Raw genomic sequence first — 22,676 nt, 5'->3', positions numbered from 1 at the left:
ACAGCAGTGACCCCATTACTAACAAGCTGTCATTCCTAAGAATAACCCTATTCCTATTTTTGTTTATTCCTATTTTCTGTTTTCCAGCTGTTAACTAATTCTCATTTCATAGCAATAAATTACCAAATTCCAGGTGGTATCGTTTTATTTACTAACCTGCTGGGAGATTTGCTTGCATGGTTCGGGTGGGTTTAGAACATAGAACACTACAGCACAAACAGGCCCTTCAGCCCACAAGTTGCACCGAACACATCTATACGTACCAAGCTGTAGAACTACCTGTAACTCCCAATCCCATTAGATCCCATATACTCGTCCAGAAGTCTTTTAAAAGACCCCAGCGAGTTCGCCTCTACCACCACTGATGGCAGCCGATTCCACTCACCCATCACCCTCAGAGTGAAAAACTTACCCCTAACATCTATAAGTATGTCAAGAACAGAAGGTTGGTCAGGGCAAGATTAGGGCCAGTTACAGACAGCAGGGGGAAGTTGTGTGTGGAACCGGAGGAGATTGGAGAAGTATTGAACCAATATTTCTCTTCGGTGTTCACGCAGGGGGACATGAATATAGCTGAGGAGGACATTGGGTTGCAGGGGTGTAAAATAGACAGTATTACGGTTGATAAAGAGGATGTGCTGGAAATTCTTGAGGGGCTGAAAATAGATAAGTCCCCTGGTCCGGATGGGATCTACCCTAGGATTCTCTGGGAGGCTAGAGAGGTGATTGCAGAGCCTCTGGCTCAGATCTTCAGGTCGTCATTGGTCTCTGGTGTAGTCCCGGAGGATTGGAGGATAGCGAATGTTGTCCCATTGTTTAAGAAGGGGAACAGAGACTTTGCCGGGAATTATAGACCGGTGAGTCTTACTTCTGTTGTGGGCAAGGTTTTAGAAAAAATTATTAGGGATAGGATTTATAGTTATTTGGAGTGTAATGAATTGATTAGAAATAGTCAGCATGGTTTTGTAGCAGGTAGGTCGTGCCTTACTAACCTTATTGAGTTTTTTGAGAAGGTGACCAAAGAGGTGGATAGGGGTAAGGCAGTTGACGTGGTATACATGGATTTTAGTAAGGCGTTCGATAAGGTTCACCATGGTAGGCTTCTGCAGAAAATGCAGATGTATGGGATTGTGGGTAATCTAGGAAGTTGGATCAGGAATTGGCTATCAGATAGGAGACAGAGGGTGGTGGTGGATGGTAAATATTCATCATGGAGTGCAGTTACGAGTGGTGTGCCTCAGGGATCTGTTTTGGGGCCACTGTTGTTTGTAATTTTTATTAATGATCTGGATGAGGGTATAGTTGGGTGGATTAGTAAATTTGCTGATGACACCAAAGTTGGAGGTGTGGTAGATTGTGAGGAAGGGTGTCATAGTCTGCAGGGAGACTTAGATAGGTTGCAGAGCTGGGCCGAGAGGTGGCGGATGGAATTTAATGCGGAGAAGTGTGAGGTAATTCACTTTGGTAGGAGCAACAGATGTGTCGAGTATAGGGCTAACGGGAGGACTTTGAATAGTGTGGATGAACAGAGGGATCTAGGTGTGTGTGTACATAGATCCCTGAAAGTTGGGAATCAAGTAGATAAGGTTGTCAAGAAGGCGTACGGTGTCTTGGCGTTTATTGGTAGGGGGATTGAATTTAGGAGTCGCAGTGTAATGTTGCAACTGTACACTACTCTAGTGCGGCCGCACTTGGAGTACTGTGTGCAGTTCTGGTCCCCGCATTACAAGAAGGATGTGGAGGCGTTGGAGAGGGTGCAGAGGAGGTTTACTAGGATGTTGCCTGGTATGGTGGGGAGGTCCTATGAGGAGAGACTGAGGGATCTAGGGTTGTTTTCGTTGGAAAGAAGGCGGCTAAGAGGGGATCTTATTGAAACATATAAGATGATTAGAGGTTTAGATAGGGTGGATAGTGATAGCCTTTTTCCTCGGATGGAGAAAGCTAGCACGAGGGGGCATGGCTTTAAATTAAGGGGGGGTAGCTACAGGACGGATGTCAGGGGTAGGTTCTTTACCCAGCGGGTGGTGAGGGATTGGAATGCCCTGCCTGCTGCAGTTGTAAATGCGTCTAGTTTGGGGGCGTTTAAGAGATCTCTGGATAGGTTTATGGACGAAAAGGGATTGGTATAGGCTAGTGGGTCATTGTTTTTGTAACTGGTCGGCGCAACATCGTGGGCCGAAGGGCCTGTTCTGCGCTGTAATGTTCTATGTTCTATGTTCTATCTCCTCTGTACTTGCTTCCCAGCACCTTAAGCCTGTGTCCTCTCGTAGCGACCATTTCAGTCCTGGGAAATAGCCTCCGAGAATCCACCCTATCTATTCCTTTCAACATTTTATAAACCTCTATCAGGTCGCCTCTCAACCTTTGTCTCTCCAGGGAGAAGAGCCCTAGCTCCCTCATAAGGCATGCCTCCCAATCCAGGCAACGTCCTTGTAAATCCCCTCTGCACCCTCTCAATAGCCTCCACATCCTTCCTGTAGTGAGGCGACCAGAACTGCGCACAGTACTCCAAGTGGGGTCTGACAGGGTCTTTATAAAATTGCAGCATTACCTCCCGACTCCTAAACTCAATCCCTCGATTAATGAAGGACAGTACACCGTACGCCTTTCTTGACCACATCCTCCACCAGTGAGGCTGATTTAAGAGTCCTATGGACCCGGACCCCAAGATCCTTCTGCTCTTTAACACAGCTAAGACTCCTACTCTTGATATTGTACTCCTTCATCCCATTGGTCTTGCCAGAATGGACCACTACACATTTATCTGCGTTGAAGTCCATCTGCCACTTCTCCGCCCAGTCTTGCATCCTATCTATGTCACGCGGCAACTTCTGACATCCCTCCAGACTGTCCACAACACCACTAACCTTCGTATCGTCGGCGAACTTACTAACCTATCCCTCCACTTCCTCATCCAGGTCATTTATGAAAATGACAAACAGCAAGGGTCCTAGAACAGATCCCTGGGGCACTCCACTGGTGACCGACCTCCATGCAGAAGAAGACCCATCCACAACCACTCTCTGCCTTCTGCAGGCAAGCCAGTTCTGGATCTGCAAGGTCAAAGCCCCTTGGATACCATGCCCTCTCATCTTCTCAAGTCTTGCATGGGGGACCTTAACAGACGCCTTGCTGAAGTCCATGTACACAACGTCCACCGCTCTTCCTTCGTCAATGTGTTCAGTCACATTTTCAAAGAACTCAACTAGGCTCGTAAGGCATGACGTGCCCTTGACAAAGCCGTGCTGACTATTTCTGATCATTTTAAACTTCTCTAAGTGCTCATAAATCTTGTCCCTCAGAATCCTCTCCATCAACTTAGCAACCACTGAGGTCAGACTCACCGGTCGGTAATTTCCCGGGCTATCCCTGTTCCCTTTCTTGAAAATAGGAACCACATCTGCAATCCTCTGGAACCTCTCCCATCTCCATCGATGATGCAAAGATCATCGCCAGGGGCTCTGCAATCACTTCCCTCACCTCCCACAGTAACCTGGGGTACATCCCGTCCGGTTCCGGCAACTTATCTGTCTTGATGGAATTTAAAAGTTCCAACACACCCTCTTTCTTAACATCCACATACTCAATCTTTTCTGTCTGCCACAAACCTGTAGTACAACCTCCCAGATCACTTTCCACCATGGATACCGAGGCAAAGAACTTACTAAGCACCTCTGCCATTTCTTCTGGTTCCACACAGACTTTTCCCCCTTCACCTTTTATAGGTCCTAACCCTTCTCTTCTCATCCTTTTACTCTTCACGTATTTGTAGAACGCCTTGGGTTCTTGAGTAACTACGCCTTAATCTTACTCGCCAAGGCCTTCTCATGACCCCTTCTGGCTCTCCTAATTTCCTTTTTAAGCTCCTTTCTACAAGCCTTATACTCCTCTAGATCCTTAACATCTCCTAGCTCTCTGAACCTTTTATACGCCTTTCTTTTCTTCCTGACTAGGTTCGCCACGACCCTCATGCACAATGGTTCCCGTGACCTACCAAAACCTCCTTGTCTCACCGGAACGTTGTTGTGCAGATCTCCGGTCAAACATTCCTTGAAAATCCGCCACCTTCCTTCAGTACTTTTCCCCAAGAACACCTCCTTCCAGTTTACTCGTCCAATTATCTGCCTGATGTCTTCATATTTCCCCTTACTCCGGACAAACACCTTCCTAGCCTGCCTGATCCTATCTCTTTCCATTGCTATCATGAAGGAGATAGAATTATGATCTCCATTCCCGAGATGCTCACCTGCCGAGAGATCCGATACCTGTCCTGGTTCATTAGCCAACACCAGGTCAAGTACAGCCTGTCCTCTCGTAGGCTTATCCGCGTGCTGTGTCAGGAAACCCTCCTGAACACACTTAACAAACTCCTCCCCATCCAAACTCCTTATCCTAGGGATATTCCAGTCGATGTTTGGAAAATTAAAGTCTCCCATCACGACAACTCTGTTATTACTACATCTCTCTCGGATCTGTTTCCCTACCTGCACCTCAACTTCCCTGTCACTATTGGGTGGCCTATAGAAAACACCCAGCAAAGTTATTGACCTTTTGCTATTCCTAACTTCCACCCACAGAGACTCCATAAACAGTCCCTCCACGGCATCCACCTTCTCTGCAGCCATGACACTGTCCCTGATCAACAGTGCCACTCCGCCACGTCTTTTGTTCCCCCCTTCCCTGTCCTTCCTGAAGCATCTGAATCCCGGCACTTCAAGAACCCAGTCCTGTCCCTGAGACATCCAAGTCTCTGTAATGGCCACCACGTCACATCCCCAAGCAGCAATCCACGCCCTAAGCTCATCTACTTTATTCACTACACTCCTGGCGTTAAAATAGACACACTTCAGACCCTCGGTCTGGGCACTTCCCTTCTCTATCACCTGTCTAACCTCCCTCTCATACTGTCTACAGTCCTTCTCTACCTGGGAGCTAACCTCCTCGTCACAGTTTAAACTAACGTGGCAGGCGGTTGGGAATCAGAACTGTAGGTCAGCAAATGTAGAGACTGGGGATGAGTATGCAACCAAAGTCAGGCTAGCTAAAAGGAAGGGCAGACTGGGGGAGGGTGAACTCAGTGAGTCTGGAGGTCTGGAGTTCATCTGCTTCAATGCAAAGAGTATAACAGGTAAGACAGATGAACTCAGAGCTTTGATTCTTGTGCAGAACCTGGATGTGGTTGTGAAATTGGAGACTTGGTTAAAAAAGGGACAGGACTGGCAGCCAAATATTCCAGGATATAAATGTTTTAGGTGGGACAGAGGGGGAAGGGGGAAGAGGTGGGGAAGTTGCAGTACTGGGTAAGGGACAGAGGGAGGACATCTTGGAAGAACTATGTAATGAGACACTGTGTGTAGAACTCAGAAACAGGAAGGGGACAGTCACTATGATAGGATTGTATTACAGGCCTCCCAACAGCCTATGGGTAATTGAGGAACAAATATGTAAGCAGATTCTGGACAGATGTAGAAATAATAGAACTGCTGTAATGGGAGACTTTAACTTTCCTCATATTGACTGGAAATCCCTTCGAGCTAAGAGTCCAGATGATGAGGAATTTGTTAAGTGTGTCCAGGAAGGCTTTTTGGAACAGTATGTGAATAGTCTGACTAGAAAGGGGGCTATACTGGACCTAGTACTAGGGAATGAGCCTGGCCAGGTCATCAAAGTTGCAGTGGGGGAACGTGTGGCGAACAGTGACCACAATTCCGTAAGCTTTCAGATACTGGGTGGAAAAGGACAAGTGTTGTCCTATGGTTAAGATGCTAAATTAGGTGAAAGCTAACTACAGCTAGATTAGGCAAGATTTGGAGGCTGGTGTTTAGGTGGTGCTTTTGAGGGTAAATCCACATTTGTCACGTAGGAGTCTTTTAAGGAGCAGTTGATCAGAGTGCAGGACAGGCACGAGCCTATGAAAAGGAAGGACAAGAAAAAGAGGATTCAGGAACCGTGGATGACCAGGGAAATTGAGCTCGTCAAAACGAGAAAGGATGAATACATAAGGTCTAGGCAATTAAAATCAGGTGGAACATTTGAAGAATACAGGGAATGTAGAGAAGAGCCTAAACAGAGAGTTAGGAGAGCAAGAAGGGGTCAAAACATGCCCTTGGCGGACAGGATTAAGGAGAATCCCAAGGCATTCCTATATGTATATTAAGAATAAGAGAATAACTAGAGAAAGCATTGGTCCACTTAAGGACAAAGGAAGAAAATTGTGTGCAGAACCAAAGGAAGTGGGTGAGATCCTTAATGAGTACTTTGCATTGGTATTCACAAAGGAGAGGGACACGTTTAAGCCCTTGAGAATAAGTCATCATTACAAGGGAGGAAGTGTTAGCTGAATTAAAAAACATTAAGGTCGACAAATCCCCAGGGCCAGATAGCATCTATCCCAGATTACTGAGGGAGACGTGAGAATAAATTCCTGGGTCTCTAACAGAAATCTTTTTCTCTTCGGCCACTGGTGAAGTACCAGAGAATTGGAGGATAGCCAATGTTGCCCCATTATTTAAATAGGGTAGCAAGGATAACGTGGGTACTTATAGGCCAATGAGCTTGACGTCAGTGATAGTGAAACTGTTGGAGAAGATTCTTAGGAATAGGATCTATACACATTTGGAACTGAATGGTCTTGTTTAGTGACAGACAATGTGGCTTTGTACGTAGGAGATTATGTCTCACTAATTTAATTGAGTTTTTTGAAGAGGTGACAAAAATGATTGATGAGAGTTACATGGGTACAATGAGTATAGAGGGATATGGGCCAAATGTGGGCAATTGCGATTAGCTTGGGGATTTTAAAAAGTAAAAGGGTGGTGTGGACAAGTTGGGCCGAAGGGCCTGCTTCCATGCTGTAAACCTCTGACTCTATGAGCAGGGCTGTGGATGTTTCTATATGGACTTTAGTCTATATAGAAACATCCTTGTCATAGATTTGACAAGGTCCCTCATGGCAGGCTAGTGCAAAAGATTAAATCTCACAGCATCAGGGTGAACTAGCTAGATGGATTCAGAACTGGCTTGGCCATAAAAGGCAGAGAGTAGCAGTGGAAGGGTGTTTTTCTGAATGGAGGTCTGTAACTAGTGGTGTTCCACAGGAATCAGTGCTGGGACCTCTGTAATATATATAAATGATTTGGAAGAAAACATAACTAATCTGATTAGCAAGTTTGTGGATGAAACTAAAATTGACAGAATTGCAGATGGTGATGGAGATTGTTGGAGAATGCAGCAGGATAGATTGGAAACTCAGGCGGAGCAATGGCAGGTGGAATTTAATTTGGACAAATGCAAGGTGATGCATTTTGGTAGATCCAATGGGAGCTATAAAATAATTGGCAGAACAGTCAGGAGCATAGGCACACACAAAAGTGGCAGCACAGGTGGAATGCATATGACAAGCTTGCCTTCATTGTACAGGGCATTGAGTATAAAAGTTGGCAAATTATGTTACAATGTATAAAATGTTGATTAGGCCACATTTGGAATACTATGTTCAGTTCTGGTCACTACACTACCAGAAGGACATGGAGGCTTTGGAAAGAGTGCAGAAAAGGTTTACCAGGATATTGCCTGGTATGGAGGGTATTAGCTATGAGGAGAGATTAAATAGACTGGGATTGTTCTCCCTGGAAAGACGGAGACTGAGGGCGACCTGATAGAAACTTATAAAATTATGAGAGGTATAGATAGGGTGAACAGTTGGAAGCTTTTTTCCAGGGCAGAAATGACAATTACAAGGAGGCACAAGGTAAGGGTAAGGAGGGAAAGGTGCAGGGGCAGTTTGTTTACACAGAGCATGGTGAGGGCCTGGAACACAATACCAAGTGAGGTGGTTAAGGCAGTTACATTAGCCACATTTAAGATTTATCTTGATAGGCATATGAACAAGCGGGGAAATAGCAGGATATAAACGGTTGGTTTAGATAGATAAACGTGATCAGCGCAGGCTTGGAGGGCTGAAGGGCTGTTCCTGTGCTGTATTGTTCTTTGTTCTAACCTGCATGGGGACTTATCACAAGAATTCTGAAAATCCAAATACGCCACATTGACGCTTTGCTACAAGTTCTCTTTCATACACTTTGCTTCAGCCCAACTGGTCCATATCGCACATGGTGCCTTCCAATTGCCCGTTAGTCACAATTGTCCTTGTTTGGCCCATATCCTTTGAATCCTTTCCCATCCATGTACTTCTTCGAATGCTTTCTAAATGTTGTTATTGTACCTGCCGAACCACTTTCTCTGGCAACTCATTCCATATACACACCATCCTCTGCATGAAGAAGTTGCCCCTCAAAGAACGAAGAGCAGTACAGCACGGGAACAGGCTTGATGATGATGACGATCATGATGTCTGCCTTAACCAAAACCGTATGCACTTATGGAATCTATATCCTTCCATTCATCTAGATGCCCTTAAATGCTGCCATCGTACCTGCTCCCACCACCTCCCTGGGCAGCGCGTTCAAGACATTTATCAGCCTCTGTGTAATAAAAAAACTTCCCTCGAGTTCTTTTTAAATATTTCCCTTTTCAATTTAAATCTGTCCCCTCTCATTTTCAATTGCCCTTCCCTGGGAAAAAGACTGTGCATTTATCCTATCTATGATTTTATACACCTCAACAAGGTCAGCTCTCATTGCCCTATGTTCCAAGGGATAAAGTTCTAGCCTGGCCAACCTCTCCCTATAGCTTAAGCACACTAGTCCTGGTAACATCCTCATAAATCATCTTTGTGTCCTTTCCAGTTTATCAATATCTTTCCTAGAACAGGGTGAGCAAAATTCTATACAGTAAAAGTGCAGCCTCACCAGTAATTTAACAACTTTAACATAATGTTCCAACTCTTATACTCAGTGCCTTGACTGATGAAGGCCTGTGTGCTAAACACCTTCTTCACTACCCTTTCTCCCTGTAACGCCACTTTCAACGAACTATGTGCTTGTACTCCTCAGTCCCTCTGTTCCTCAATGCTCCCTAGGGCCCTGTCATTCGTTGTATAAGACTGCGCTTTGTTTGATTTTCCAAGATGCAACAACTCACATTAGGAAATTCTTTGCCAATCCTCAGTCCTCTTCCCTAACGGATCAAGATTTCCCTGTAATTTTTGAAAACCCCCTTCACTATCGATGATGTTTCCTAATTTAGTACCATCCATAAACTTACTAATCATGCCTTGTACATTCGTATCCAAATCATTTTTATAAATTACAAATAACAAGTAACCCAACTCTGACCCCCGAGGCACATCACTAGTCACAAGCCTCCAGTCTGAGAAATAAACATCGACCGTCACCCTCTGCTTCCTACCATTGAGCCAATATTGAATCCAAGTAGCAAACTATCCCTGGATCCCATGCGACCTAACCTTCCAGACTAGCCTGCCATGCGGGACCTTGTCAAAGACCTTTCTAAAGTCCATAGGGACAACATCTACTGTCCTAATCTCATCAATCGTCTTGGTTACCTCTCCGGAAAATTCACAAAGATTCGTCAGACGTGACTTCTCACACACAAAGCTGTGCTGACTAACCCTAATCAGATCTTGCCTATCCAAATGTTGGTAGATCCTATTCCTCAGAATCCTCTCCAGTAACCTACCTACCACTGATGTCAGCCTCACCTGCCTGTAATTCCCTGGTTTGTCTTTGCCACCCATCTTAAACAGTGGAACACCCTCCAGTCTTCCAGGACTCCAACAGTGGAAAGAAATGAAGCAAATATCTCTGCAAGGGCCTCTGCAATTTCTTCCCTAGCCTCCCATAAGATCCAAGGATCCATGTCTGTGAGGATTTCCTCTGAGTGCTCTGCTTTCCTCCCATAGTCCAAAGATGTGCAGGTTAAGTTGATTGGCCATACTAAATTTCCTTTTAGTGTTAGTGCCCCAAGATGTGTAGGTTAGTGGAATTAGTGGGGTAAATATATGGAGCATGTCGGAGAGTCAGTGCAGACGCGATGGGCTGAATGATGACCTCCTGGACTGTAGGGATTCGAAGGAAGTAACATCCTTTTAAAAAAAACTGCCAACAAGTTTGGTGCTGCAGCTACATAAACTGGATTAAACTAGTTGCCCAATTAACTAATTACAGCTGCTCTCCATTAGAGGAAGCTTAATTGGTAAATTTTAGTTAAATGATAGATTTTTAAATGGAGATTGACTCTTAAGATTCGTTCACTCACCAATTTTGAGTTCCTCACTCTGAAAATTGAACGGACAGGATGCATTCCAAATGGACCTTTTCTACTTTGTGTATGCTGCCTGCCGTTTAACCTGCTTTTTCCGTAGTACCCAATTCCAATGCCATCTCTTGCTTTATTATAACATTGGCAGCATTCCTTTCTTCACTCACTAAGTCGTGTTCTCTGTCTCCACAAGAACAAAAAGAAATCTGTCAACACCAGCTTAAAGTCCAACAGGTTTAATAAAATAAACTAAACTTGTTGGACTTTAAGCTGGTGTTGTGAGATTTCTTTCTGTTTTACCCCAGCCCAATGCTGGCATTTCCACATCCACAAGAACATCTGCCATTTTTGATTCTTAATCCAATCCTGACTTGATTATCTTTATACTCTTCATGTATTTATATAAAAAAATTAGTGTTTCATTTTATCTTAGCTGCTAATGCTCATGCACACTTTTCCCTTCTTTCTGTATTCTGTTTGATTTTGTGCAATATTTATTATAAGCCTCCCTTTTCTATCTTTAATTCAAGTTTCTTAATCATCAAAGAGGGAGCTCTAGATTTCTATTTTCTTCCATTCCATGCTCATAGGAATATATCTAGTCTGTACCTAAACTAACTCCTCTCTGAAGGCTTGCCACTATTTTTTTAAGCTGCCAGTCTTCGTTTCACTTGAGTCACTAAACTTTGAAGAGATAGAACTGTGTTCATCAGGTTGAGACTGGGGCTTAGGAGTGCGGGTCACAAGTGGTTTGATTTCTTTGATTGGCTGGCATGATGCAGTACCATTTCTGGAGTTTTATGAATTGGATACATACTATGCAAGATAGAAGTATTTTCTAATTAGATCACTGATTTTTAGGAACTTGGTTTGCTGTGTGTCGTAAAGTTGCCTGGTGTTGCTTGGATTGCTGCAACGATGCACTTCTGCAAGCACGTGAATATATGAATTAGGAACAGGGGTAGGCCACTCAGCCCCTCAAGCTTGCTCTGCCATTCAATAATGATCATACATGATTGATCTGATTTTAATCTCAACTTCACATTCTTGCCTACACTAGAAACCTTGCACTCTTTTGCTTATCAAGAATCTATCTGCCTCTGCTTTAAGGATATTCAATGATTCTCCCTCCCTGTTGAGGAAGAGAATTTCAAAGTTTCAAAACCTTCTGTTGTACAGCTTTAATTTACATAGAGAATAGACCAGCACAGTACAGGCCCTTCGGCCGTCAATGTTGTGCCGAGCTATTCCATACCCAAGATCAAGCTATCCCACTCTCTATCATTCTGGTGTGCTCCATGTGCCTATCCAGTAACTGCTTGAAAGTTCCTAAAGTGTCTGACTCCACTATCACAGCAGGCAATATATTCCACACCCCAACCACTCTGAGTAAAGAATCTACCTCGGACATCCCTCCTATAACTCCCACCATGAACCTTATAGCTATGCCCCCTAGTAACAGCTACGTCCACCTGAGGAAATAGTCTCTGCACGTCCACTCTATCTATCCCCCTCATCATATTCTAAACCTCTATTAAGTCGCCTCTCATTCTCCTTCTCATTCCATAAAGAGAAAAGCCCCAGCTCCCTCAACCTTTCCTCATAAGACCTATTCTCCAAACCAGGCAGCATCCTGGTAAATCTCCTCTGCACTTTCTCCAGTGTTTCCACATTCTTCTTATAGTGAGGTGACCAGAACTGTGCACAATATTCCAAATGTGGTCTCATCAAGGTCCGGTTTAGTTGCAGCATAACTCCACGGCTCTTAAAGTCAAACCTCCTGTTAATAAATGTCAACACACTATAAGCCTTCTTCACAGCTCTATCCACTTGTGGCAACCTTCAGAGATCTTGGATATGAACCCCAAGATCTCGCTATTCCTCCACATTCCTCAGAACACTGCCATTGACCCTGTAATCTGCATTCAAGTTTGTCTTACCAAAATGAATCACCTCGCACTTATCAGGGTTAAACTTCATCTGCCACTTTTCTGCCCAGCTGTGCATCCTATCAATGTCCCTTTGCAGCCTACAAGAGCCCTCCACTTCATCCACTACTCTACCAATCTTGGTGTCATCAGCAAGTTTACTAACCCACCCTTCAGCCCCCTCTTCCAAGTCATTGATGAAAAGAACAAATAGCAGAGGACCCAGCACCGATCCTTGCGGTACACTGTTGGTAACTGGCCTCCATTCTGAAAATTTTCCCTCCACCACCCACCCTCTGTCTTCTGTGAGACACAGTATTCTGTAAACTGTCTGTGCTTTATATGCTCTGTCCGAGGCCAGAACTTTCCATTCACCTGACAAAGAGGGAATCCCCTAGAAAGCTTGTGAGTTTACTATCAAATAAATCGGTTGGACTAAAACCTGGTGCTGTCAGACTTTTTACTGTGTTTACCCCAGTCCAACGCCGGCACATCCACATCATTCTATGAGACAGCCAGTTACTTATCCAATCGTCCAAATTTCCTTCTATCCCACACCTCTTTACTTTCTTCATGAGCCTATCATGGGGAACCTTATCAAATGCCTTGCTCAAATATATGACATCAACTGCTCTACCTTCATCTACACACTTAGTTACCTCCTCAAAGAATTCAATTAAATTTGTGAGGCAGGACTTACAAATCGTGCTGACTATCCCGGATTAAGCTGAATCTTTCCAAATTATCATAAATCCTATCTCTCAGGACCCTTTCCGTTAACTTACACTCACATTAACTTCTACTAATTTAAACATCTTCCAAGCATTCCAGTTTAATGAGACAAACAAGGGCAGTAATTCAATTATTTCTTTAGTTAACACTTCTAGTACCAACTCAAACATAAGCATTTGCAATCCATTAACTCTTTACTGAACACCAACTTTAACGATTTAACTGAATGTAGATATTACTGAGTTTAGGAAAACCTTGGCCAGGAAATATCCTTGATGTAGAATCTACCTTCTCCTTCTCTGACGCATTCTTCAGGGTACATTTCTTGTGATGGTTGGTCTCTTGCGTTATTGCTGCCTAACAAAGGACTGTGTGTCTCTTTATCCATGATTCTCCACACGCTTCTGGAAGATTCTCTGTCATCCAGCCAACTGTATAACCAGAAATTGATCGCATGTCTCAAACATCGAATGAAATTACTTTTGAACAACACCATTACACTTAGTTCAAGCTGCATGCTTCATACATAAAAAAGCCATAAAAATTGGAAACGCGATGTCTGGGTCAATGTGAACGAAATCCCTGATCTGACCAACACAGGAAGCTAAAGATCACAGCTCCCAGACCAGAGCCTCTTTACAACTTGCATCTGGTTTTAATCTATAGGTTGACCAAAAATTCTAGCATGCAAAGCTCTCAGCCAGAATAGCCATTTTAAAGCCACTATTACCATTATTGTTGTAGTTTTCCTTTCTGCTTTCACACCTCTGAGGGGAAAAAAAACATTTCCTCATCCCTGTCCTAAATATGAGAACCCCTATTTTGAAACAGTGACCCTGAGTTCTAGAGCCCCCCACAAGATGAAGCATCCTTTCTGCATCCACCCTTTTGGACATTAAAGGTTTCAATCAATTTGCCTCTTACTCTTCCAAACTCCAGCAGATACAATCCAGCCTTCCTCATAGGCACCCTCCCATTCCATGCATTAATCTAGTAAACCTTCTCTGAACTGCTAATGTATTTATATCCTTCCTTAAATAGGAATCCAATATTCTACATAGTACTCCAGATGTGATGCCAGCGTCCTGTACAATTTAAGCACAATTTCCCTTATCTTATATTCAGTTCTCCTTGCAATGAACAATAACATTCTGTTAGCTTTGCTAATTACTTGCTTTACCTGTACAAACCAGTTATGATTCATGCATTAAGACATCCAGATCAGGGTGCATCTCTAAACTCTGATTTCTCACTGCTTAGATAGAATGCTTTTTTATTCTTCCTGCCAAAATAGACAACCTCACATTTTCCCACATGTTATTCAGTTTACCAGTCTTTGACCTCTGACTGAACCTATTTGTAACCTCCTTATGTCATCTTCACAACTTACTTTCCAACACATCTTTGTCATCAGCAAATTTAGCAACCACTCCATTGATCCTTTCATCTGTTATTCATACAAATGGCAAAAAGTTGAGGCCCCAACACTGATTTCTGTGGCACATCATTCATCACTTTCTGCCAAAGAGAAATAAAAACATTTATGCCTACTCTCTGTTTGCTATCCATGGCAAAATGTTATTCCCTACATATGAGCTTTTATTTTCAGCACTAACTTTTGATGAGGTACCTTATCAAATGCCTTCTGAAAAAATTCAGTATTGTACAACCACCAGTTCCCCATTATCCACCACATCTGTTACTTCTTCAGATAACTCCAATAAGTTTGTTAAACGTGATTTCCAAAAAACCATGTTAACCCTACTTGATTACCTTGAAGTGCTGTTACAAGTGTTTAATAATGATTTCTAGCATTATCCTAACGACAGATGTTAAACTAACTGACCTGTAGTTTCCAGCTTTCTGTCTCCCTCACTTTTTGAATAACGGGAGTTATGTTAGCTATTTTCCAATCTACTGGAACCGTCCCCCAATCAAGTGAATTTTGGAAAATTGGAACCAAGACACCAACTATCTCACTAGCCATTCTTTCAAACACCGAGGAGAAAATCCATTGGGACCCAGGGACTTGTCAATCCACAGTTCCCAAAGTTTGCCCAGTACCACTTCCTGGTAATTGTAATTTTGTTGGGTTCCTCCCTTCTTTTCATTTCCTGATTTGCAGCTATTTCTGAGATAAGAAATAAGAGCTGGAATCCCTCGAGCCTACTCTGTCACTCAACACAATCATGATTGATCAAGTCCATTTTCTCAGCTCATTTCCATATTCCTTGGTTCCCCTAAAGTCCAAAAATGTGTCTGTCTCAGCCGTGAATAAACTCCAGGTCTGAGCATCCACACCACCCTGGGTTGGAGATTCAAAGATTCACAATTCTTGGAGTTAAGAAATGCCTTCTCATCTCAGTATGAAAAGATATCCTGAGACTATGCTGCCTAATGTTAGACTCTGCACAAAGGAAACAGCCTGTCAGTATCTCCCCTGTCAAGCCCCCTTAAAATCAACTCTCATGACAACTGTATAGGCCCACTGTATTCAACCTCTCATTATTGAACATCCCTCTCTTCCCAGGAACAAATCTAATGAACCTTCTCTACAGTGCATCCCAAGGCGGATATATCTTTAATAAGACAACCAAAATTATGCATTGTATTCCAGGTGTAGCCACATCAACTTTCCCTTGTACCCCAGCTTCCTTGCAATATGGGCTTAACATCCCATTTGCCTCAACATTAACATTTAACAGTTTCCCATAATTTAAAAAAATTTACTAACATAAATAATTCACGTTTTTCCACATTGTATTTTGCTTATCAGGCTAGTACCCATTCATTTAACCTGTCTATATCCCTTGCCAAAAACAAAATACTGCGGATGGTGCAATCTGAAACAAAAACAGAAAATGCTGGAAAATCTCAGCATGTTTGACAGCATCTATGGGAAGAGACTAGAACCAATGTTTTGAGTCTAGATGACCCTTCGTCAGAGCTCTGACAAAGGGTCATTCAGACTCTAACGTTGGCTCTCTCTCCCCACAAATGCTGTCAGACCTGCTAAGATTTTCCAGCATTTTCTGCTTTTATGTCCCTTGGCAGCCTGTTTGTGGCCTGGCCTTCATATCATAACAGTGAAACGTAGAAAAACCAGCACAAACATGACAGATCAGCCATGATCTTATTGAATGGCGGGGCAGGCTCGAAGGGCTGGATGGCCTACTCCTGCTCCTATTTCTTATGTTCTTATGTTCAAACAGCCCCTTCGGCCCACAAGTTGTGCCGAACATGTCCCTACCTTCTAGGCTTACCAAGGCTACTAGGTAAGGGTGAGGTAAGCTGAACTATGTTTCAAAAAAATAAGCAGAGGCACAGAATTCTTTTCAAAAAGTAGGTGAAGGCAAGATCCCAAAAAAAAAGAAAATTGCCTTCATCCTTTGAGTCAAAACATACAGGACAATTGATATTATACCTCATGGGGTTTTCAGAGAGAACTTCATTTGCACCCCTTCATTGATCACTCCCAGACCAGTTTCAAAGATTATGTATAAAACTCCTCTGTTGGTGCACTATGTTTCAAATGGTGGGTGATACAACTCACTAGTCAGTATTGAGCTTGGAGAGTGTGGGGTTGAGGATGGGTTGCTGTAATGTGATTTACTGAGACATCGTGCTTTCCAAGAGAAGGGTGGAATTCTTCAGACCATTTTACTGAGAGCTTTTGGTCTCCATGCAGCATTGGTTTTATTCTGTTCACAGACCGGCTGTTCGTGCATGCTGCAGAACTGGTTAGTAATTTGAGAGTGAAAACAAAATCATTGGAAATTTCAAAATATGAAACCTCTTATTTTTCTTTGACACCAGGAGTTGCTGGACAGTGTGGAGGAATTTCATGAACGTAGTAAGGAGGCTTTATCTGATGAAATCCCTGATTCATCCAAGTTGCAGCTGTTGCTAGAACTTGGCTCCGGGTTAGATGTGGAGTTGCAGGAACTGCCCAAACTGAAACAGCACCTCCAACAGGCTCGCTGGCTTGATGAAGTTAACCTCACCCTCTCAGACCCTGCCAAAGTCACTCTGGATGCTATGAAGAAACTTATAGACTCTGGCATTGGTCTGGCACCACATAGTGCAGTGGAAAAGGCTATGGCTGATTTACAGGAACTCCTGACTGTGTCTGAGCGTTGGGAAGAAAAGGCCAAGGTTTGTCTACAAGCCAGGTATGATGAACAATAGTGGAGGCCATTAACATTTTTAAAATGTGTCTCGTTTAAAGATGATACAAAATGAGTTATCCTCAATGGCAGTTCCAAATGGATACATTGGGAAATATTGTGTACATTATTTAGTTGTCTTTTGAATACTGGACCCACCAGTGCAACATTCTCAAATTATGTCAGCTTCAATATTTTTGTTACTTCAGTGTATGTATTTAGAGGCAATTTGGCTTAATGCTGTGTCTGTCTATTCCTGATAATCCTACTCCCGCATACTGCGGGGGTACAGTTGGTCCATGGACCAATAACTGTGTCTGTTCCTGATGTTAATCTAGTTCCCTCCCACTGTAAATTCACTCGTTTTGAGGGTTGATGACTACTTGTTTCTCACATTAATCCAGTTCTGTCACACTGTGGAACTCATGCACACTGGATTTAACTGCATCACATCCAGGTTTGGATTGGAAAGTGTGTCAGGTTTGGGATCTAAGAGCATTTGCTCAAATTAGCTAAACACAAAATACTGCAGATGCTGGAATCTGAAACAAAAACAGAAAAATGCTGGAAAATCTCAGCAGGTCTGACAGCATCTGTGGAGAAAGAGTAGAGCTCTGGCGAAGGATCATCTGGACTTGAAATGTTTGGTCTACTCGCTGTCCACAGATGCTGTCAGATCTGCTGAGATTTTCCAGCATTTTTCTGTTTTTGCTCAAATTAGCTGTTAGCTGAAGTTGAAACTCATGGAATTGAAGACTAGCTATTGACCTGGTTAGGAAGTTGGTTGAGTGAAAGGCAGCAGATAATGAGCAGGTACCCCACGGTAGGAATGTGACTGGCACTGTCTTGGAGGCCTCAACCATTCAGCAAATCTATTGATGAGTTAAATGACGGGATAGTAAGCTATTTATCCAAATTTACTAATGCCATAAAGATGGGCAGCACTGTAAGCCATGTAAAATGACAAAGGCATTGATAGATAAATAAATTAACAAAACTGTGGCACATGGAATTCAATATAAGCAAGTATGAAGCTAGCTACTTTGGATCTTAAAAAAAGGATAGAATGTGGTACTTTCTCAACGGTGAAAAGCTCAGAACAGTGGAGATCCAAAGGGACTTGGGGAATCCTGGTAAGTAGATCAGAACAATGTTATGAACGAGTACAGAAAAAGCAAAATGGCTAACAGAATGCTGGCCAGAAATCTAGAATAGAATGTGAAGGGGTAGAAATCATACTTTAGCTGTATAAAAGCGATTACACAAACTAGGGATGTATTTACTAGAATTCAGAAGATGAAGGGATAATTTAATTGACGTTTTCAAAATATTACAGGAACAGAGAATTTTCTTTGATTTTTGATTGTGTATTGCTGGCTATGCCAGCATTTATTGTCCATCTCTAATTGCCCTTGAGAAGGTGGTGGTGAGCTATTGCCTTGAGATGATGCAGTCCATGTGCTGTTAGGGAGGGAGTTCTAGGGTATAATACTGCAAAGGCACAGCAATATGGATCCAAGTCTATATTGGATATAGACAAATATAGATCTATATCTGTATAGATCACATGATGCTATGTGACTTGGAGATGAAGTTGTAGGTGGTGTATCCCATGTATCTACTCACCATCCTTCCAGGTGGATAGATTGTGTGTATGTAGAACTAAGGTGCATGGACCAAAAATTAGAGCCAGAACTTTCAGTCTCCTAGTGAAACTAATAAACATTTCTTCTTGCTAAGGGTGGTGGAATTGCGAGTTAAACAGCAATTCATTTCTAAAACCACCATCCAAAGAGATTAAGGGAATGTGGGTCAAAAGCCGTTATGGAATTGATTGGCAACCTGCCATGATTTAATTAAATAGTGGAACATGTTCGAGGGGCTAAATGGCCTACTCCTGCTCTTATGTTTGAGTTTGAGAGATGGCTTAGCCTGAGTTTATCTTTGAGAGGTTAAAGCCTAGCTTTGTTTTGAGGGGACATTCAGATCTGAGAGGGCCACGTTCCGGTTGTGTGAGAGGGCAAGCCATGTAAGAGCCTGTGAGGAGCGGGTTCAACATTGGGAATCTCTGAGGGGTGACCACGTTGAGGGCCTGTGAGGAAGCCACAGTTGTCAGTGGGAACAAGTCTGGGGTTAGGGTTTGAGAAAGTGTGAGAATATGGTTTTGAATTTGTATTTAAGAGTAAATTTATTTTAAGCTGACAGTGGCATTATTTATATTTTCTTTGCAGGCCAAGGCATGGTATGGCATCTCTGGATGGTATTGTAAATGAGGCAAAGAATATTCCTGCATATTTGCCTAATGTGCTGGTTCTTAAGGAAGCTCTGCAGAAAGCCAAAGACTGGATGGCCAAAGTAGAAGCTATTCAGGCAGGTTTGAGACATTTGAACTGTTCGGTAAGCCGTGGAAAGTGATCAGTTCAGGTCTATAAGCTTTCACTAATTTGTGAAGATTGTTCAAACATCCATTTCCTGGCCAAATCAGAAATGTATGTCGGTGAATGCAGGTGGTAGACCAGGTCCACACCATCTTTCTCATAACACTGAACAAGTGCAGTGACTAAATTTAGTTTGCTAAATGGGTTTGTATTCCTTATAGGGAAGGACTGGAAAGTAGTTGAGGCAGCTGAATGAATGGTCTCAGCCTTAGTGATAAAGGGGATCCTCCCACTTGTTGTCGAAGGAGCAAGAGGGGACAGGGGTTTAAGAAACAGCTGTTAACATTAATAAGCTAGGGGAGTTATCCTTGCATGCCAGGATACTCCTGGGGCAGTGGGTGGTTTTGGCAGCATAGGATTTTACAGCTACGTCTGATGAGGGATGGCTAAACAGTGTGAGATATATACTCTCAGGACTGTGCTCCGTGGGTATGAAGTCAGAGTCTGCACCAGGTGGAGCAACCAGTTTTGGAGAGAGTTAGAGTCTTTTACAAAGGATGTCGAAGCAAATCGCACAACTTTTCAGCCCACTGTCTTCCTCTGAGCAAATGCAGCAAAGACTTCCATGCCACAGTTGAGCTCATGCACACCAGGTGATGCTTAACACGAAAGTTGACACCATGGCCCAAATCATTGTCTTATGAGATAGAAAGCTGCTTTATTGTTGAATTTTGGGGATGGGATTTGAGGAGAGGAAAGAGCCATGACTGATGACAATAAGTGGAAGGAGAAGAAATGTCAGAGAGGGGTGAAGAAACGTTGATATCAAAGTAACCACTTTCGCCTGAAGCAGCAACTGAAATGCACACTCAAAAGGCACAAAAGGAATTTGGCTTCAACATTTTTGGCAAAGATTAGAGGAGAGCAGACCTTGTGAACAGAACTCTGGGAAAAGACTGCACTGATCTGATCAGCTGAATGGCCTCCTGTGATATATATGTTTCTGTTTCTACACAAGGCTCATCTGAAAATGTTGTTAAGAAAAACACAATGATGCAAGTTACTGGTTTATACAAGACCCCTAACAGGATACATTTTCTATTCTTTACTTGTATTTTGAGGTACTATATATGATTTTTATAGGTTGTATGTACGCATGTCAGTAATTGGAAAAGGGACAAAAGATGAGCTCAATTATGGCTCCAAGCTTGGAGCAGATCTGAGATCTCACCTTCCCCTTATCCCTAATGGAAATCCAAGGTGGCCTATTCAAAAGGGATGCCATTTTTGGGTACTTCTCCAGTTCTTTATTTTTTATAGCAGGTACTATCTTGTCTTCAAAGTGGGGAAACAGTCTTTGAAATGATATCTTAATGTAATATTTTTTGACATATTTAGAAGGGAACTTACAACGCCTATCTAGATCAGCTAGAAAGTTTACTAGCAAGAGGGCGTCCAATCCCAGTACGACTTGATCCCCTTCCGCAAGTGGAATCCCAAGTGACAGCTGCTCGAGCCTGGAGAGAACGTACTGCCAGAACCTTCCTGAAGAAAAACTCTACCTACACGTTGTTACAAGTAAGGCTTTAGAAAATCATCTTCCCTTGCTGTTATACCTTGGAATTGGTAATGTCAGACCAATTAATATAATTAATTAAGTTAAATGACAGGAAGACAGATGGCAGGCATTGTATAACAACAGTTTGTGCTCAAACTGTTCCTAAAAGTCCCAGAGTGCTTCACACGATTGGAAGTGGAGTCAGAGGGAGAGAGAGATTGTCACTTTCTAGGCTACAGTCAGAAAATCAAAGGGCCCAGTGCAGCCCAGGATGCAGAAAAAAATTGCAACGTTGATTTGGCCAGTCACAAAAGGATTTGTATATAATGATGGCTATTTTGAAATCAGTGTGTTAATGGATAGTAAACTAATATGGGATGGTGAGAACTAGAGAAGTAGAATGTAGATGATGAAATTCTGGTTCATTTGAAGGTTTAAAGGCACTTGGAAGTTGAGCTTGGAGAATGTGGGTGGGAGTGGGGATTGTAGTAATAATTGTGGAAACATAGTTACTGTGATGACCACGTCATGTGGTTTCATTTTGAGTGCGCACAACAGAAAATAGGAATAAAGAGGTAATTTTCACGTTGGCATGGTATGTTTAGAACATAGAACACTACAGCACAAACAGGCCCTTTGGCCCACGAGTTGCGCCGATCACATCAACACCTACCAATCCATAGACCTATCTATAACCCCCAATCCCATTAAGTCCCATATATTCATCCAGAAGTCTTTTAAAAGACCCCAGCGAGTTCGCCTCCACCACCACTGACGGCAGCCAATTCCATTCACTCACCACCCTCTGAGTGAAAAACTTACCCCTAACATCTCCTCTGTACTTGCCTCCCCGCACCTTAAATCTGTGTCCTCTCGTAGCGACTATTTCAACCCGGGGAAATAGCCTCTGAGAATCCACCCTATCTATTCCTCTCAACATTTTATAAACTTTGATCAGGTCGCCTCTCAACCTTCGTCTCTCCAGGGAGAAGAGTCCCAGCTCACTCAACCTAACTTCATAAGGCATGCCTCCCAGTCCAGGCAACATCCTTGTAAATCTCCTCTGTACCCTTTCAATAGCTTCTACGTCCTTCCTATAGTGAGGCGACCAGAACTGCGCACAGTACTCCAAGTGAGGCCTGACAAGGGTCTTATAAAGTTGCAGCATTACCTTCCAATTCCGAAACTCAATCCCTCGATTAATGAAGGCCAGTACACCATATGCCTTCTTGACCACATCCTCCACCTGCGAGGCCGATTTAAGAGTCCTGTGGACCCAGACCCCAAGATCCTTCTGCTCTTCAACACTGCTAAGACTCCTGCCCTTGATAGTGTAGTCGTTCATCCCATTGGTCCTGCCAAAATGGACCACTACACATTTATCCGCGTTGAAGTCCATCTGCCACTTCTCCACCCAGGCTTGCATCCTATTTATGTCCTGCTGCAACTTCTGACATCCTTCCAGACCATCCACAACACCACCGACCTTCGTGTCATTGGCGAACTTACTAACCCATCCCTCCACTTCATCATCTAGGTCATTTATGAAAATGACAAACAGCAAGGGTCCTAGAACCGATCCGTGGGGCACTCCACTGGTGACTGACCTCCATGCAGAAAAAGACCCATCCACAACCACTCTCTGCCTTCTGCAGGCAAGCCAGTTCTGGATCCACAAGGCCAAAGCCCCTTGGATCTCATGCCCTCTCACCTTCTCAAGAAGTCTTGCATG

General features: G+C 43.2%; 1 protein-coding gene across 1 annotated transcript in view; it reads left to right on the top strand.

Annotated features, from left to right (window-relative positions):
- The window catches only part of kdm5a (lysine demethylase 5A), a 278,206-nt gene that overhangs the window by 181,982 nt on the left and 73,548 nt on the right, over positions 1-22,676 (top strand). Inside the window, exons 19-21 of the mRNA XM_080190586.1 lie at positions 16,659-17,014; positions 19,240-19,378; positions 20,785-20,964. Coding sequence (XP_080046712.1) covers positions 16,659-17,014; positions 19,240-19,378; positions 20,785-20,964 — 675 coding nt within the window. The remainder of the gene's footprint in view (positions 1-16,658; positions 17,015-19,239; positions 19,379-20,784; positions 20,965-22,676) is intronic.

The sequence above is a fragment of the Carcharhinus amblyrhynchos genome, chromosome 6, assembly GCF_965287045.1.
Source record: "Carcharhinus amblyrhynchos chromosome 6, sCarAmb.v2.hapA, whole genome shotgun sequence".
NCBI lineage: Eukaryota > Metazoa > Chordata > Chondrichthyes > Carcharhiniformes > Carcharhinidae > Carcharhinus > Carcharhinus amblyrhynchos.
The sequence above is the reverse complement of the archived record's forward strand: the minus strand, read 5'-3'. Positions and strand labels throughout refer to the sequence as shown.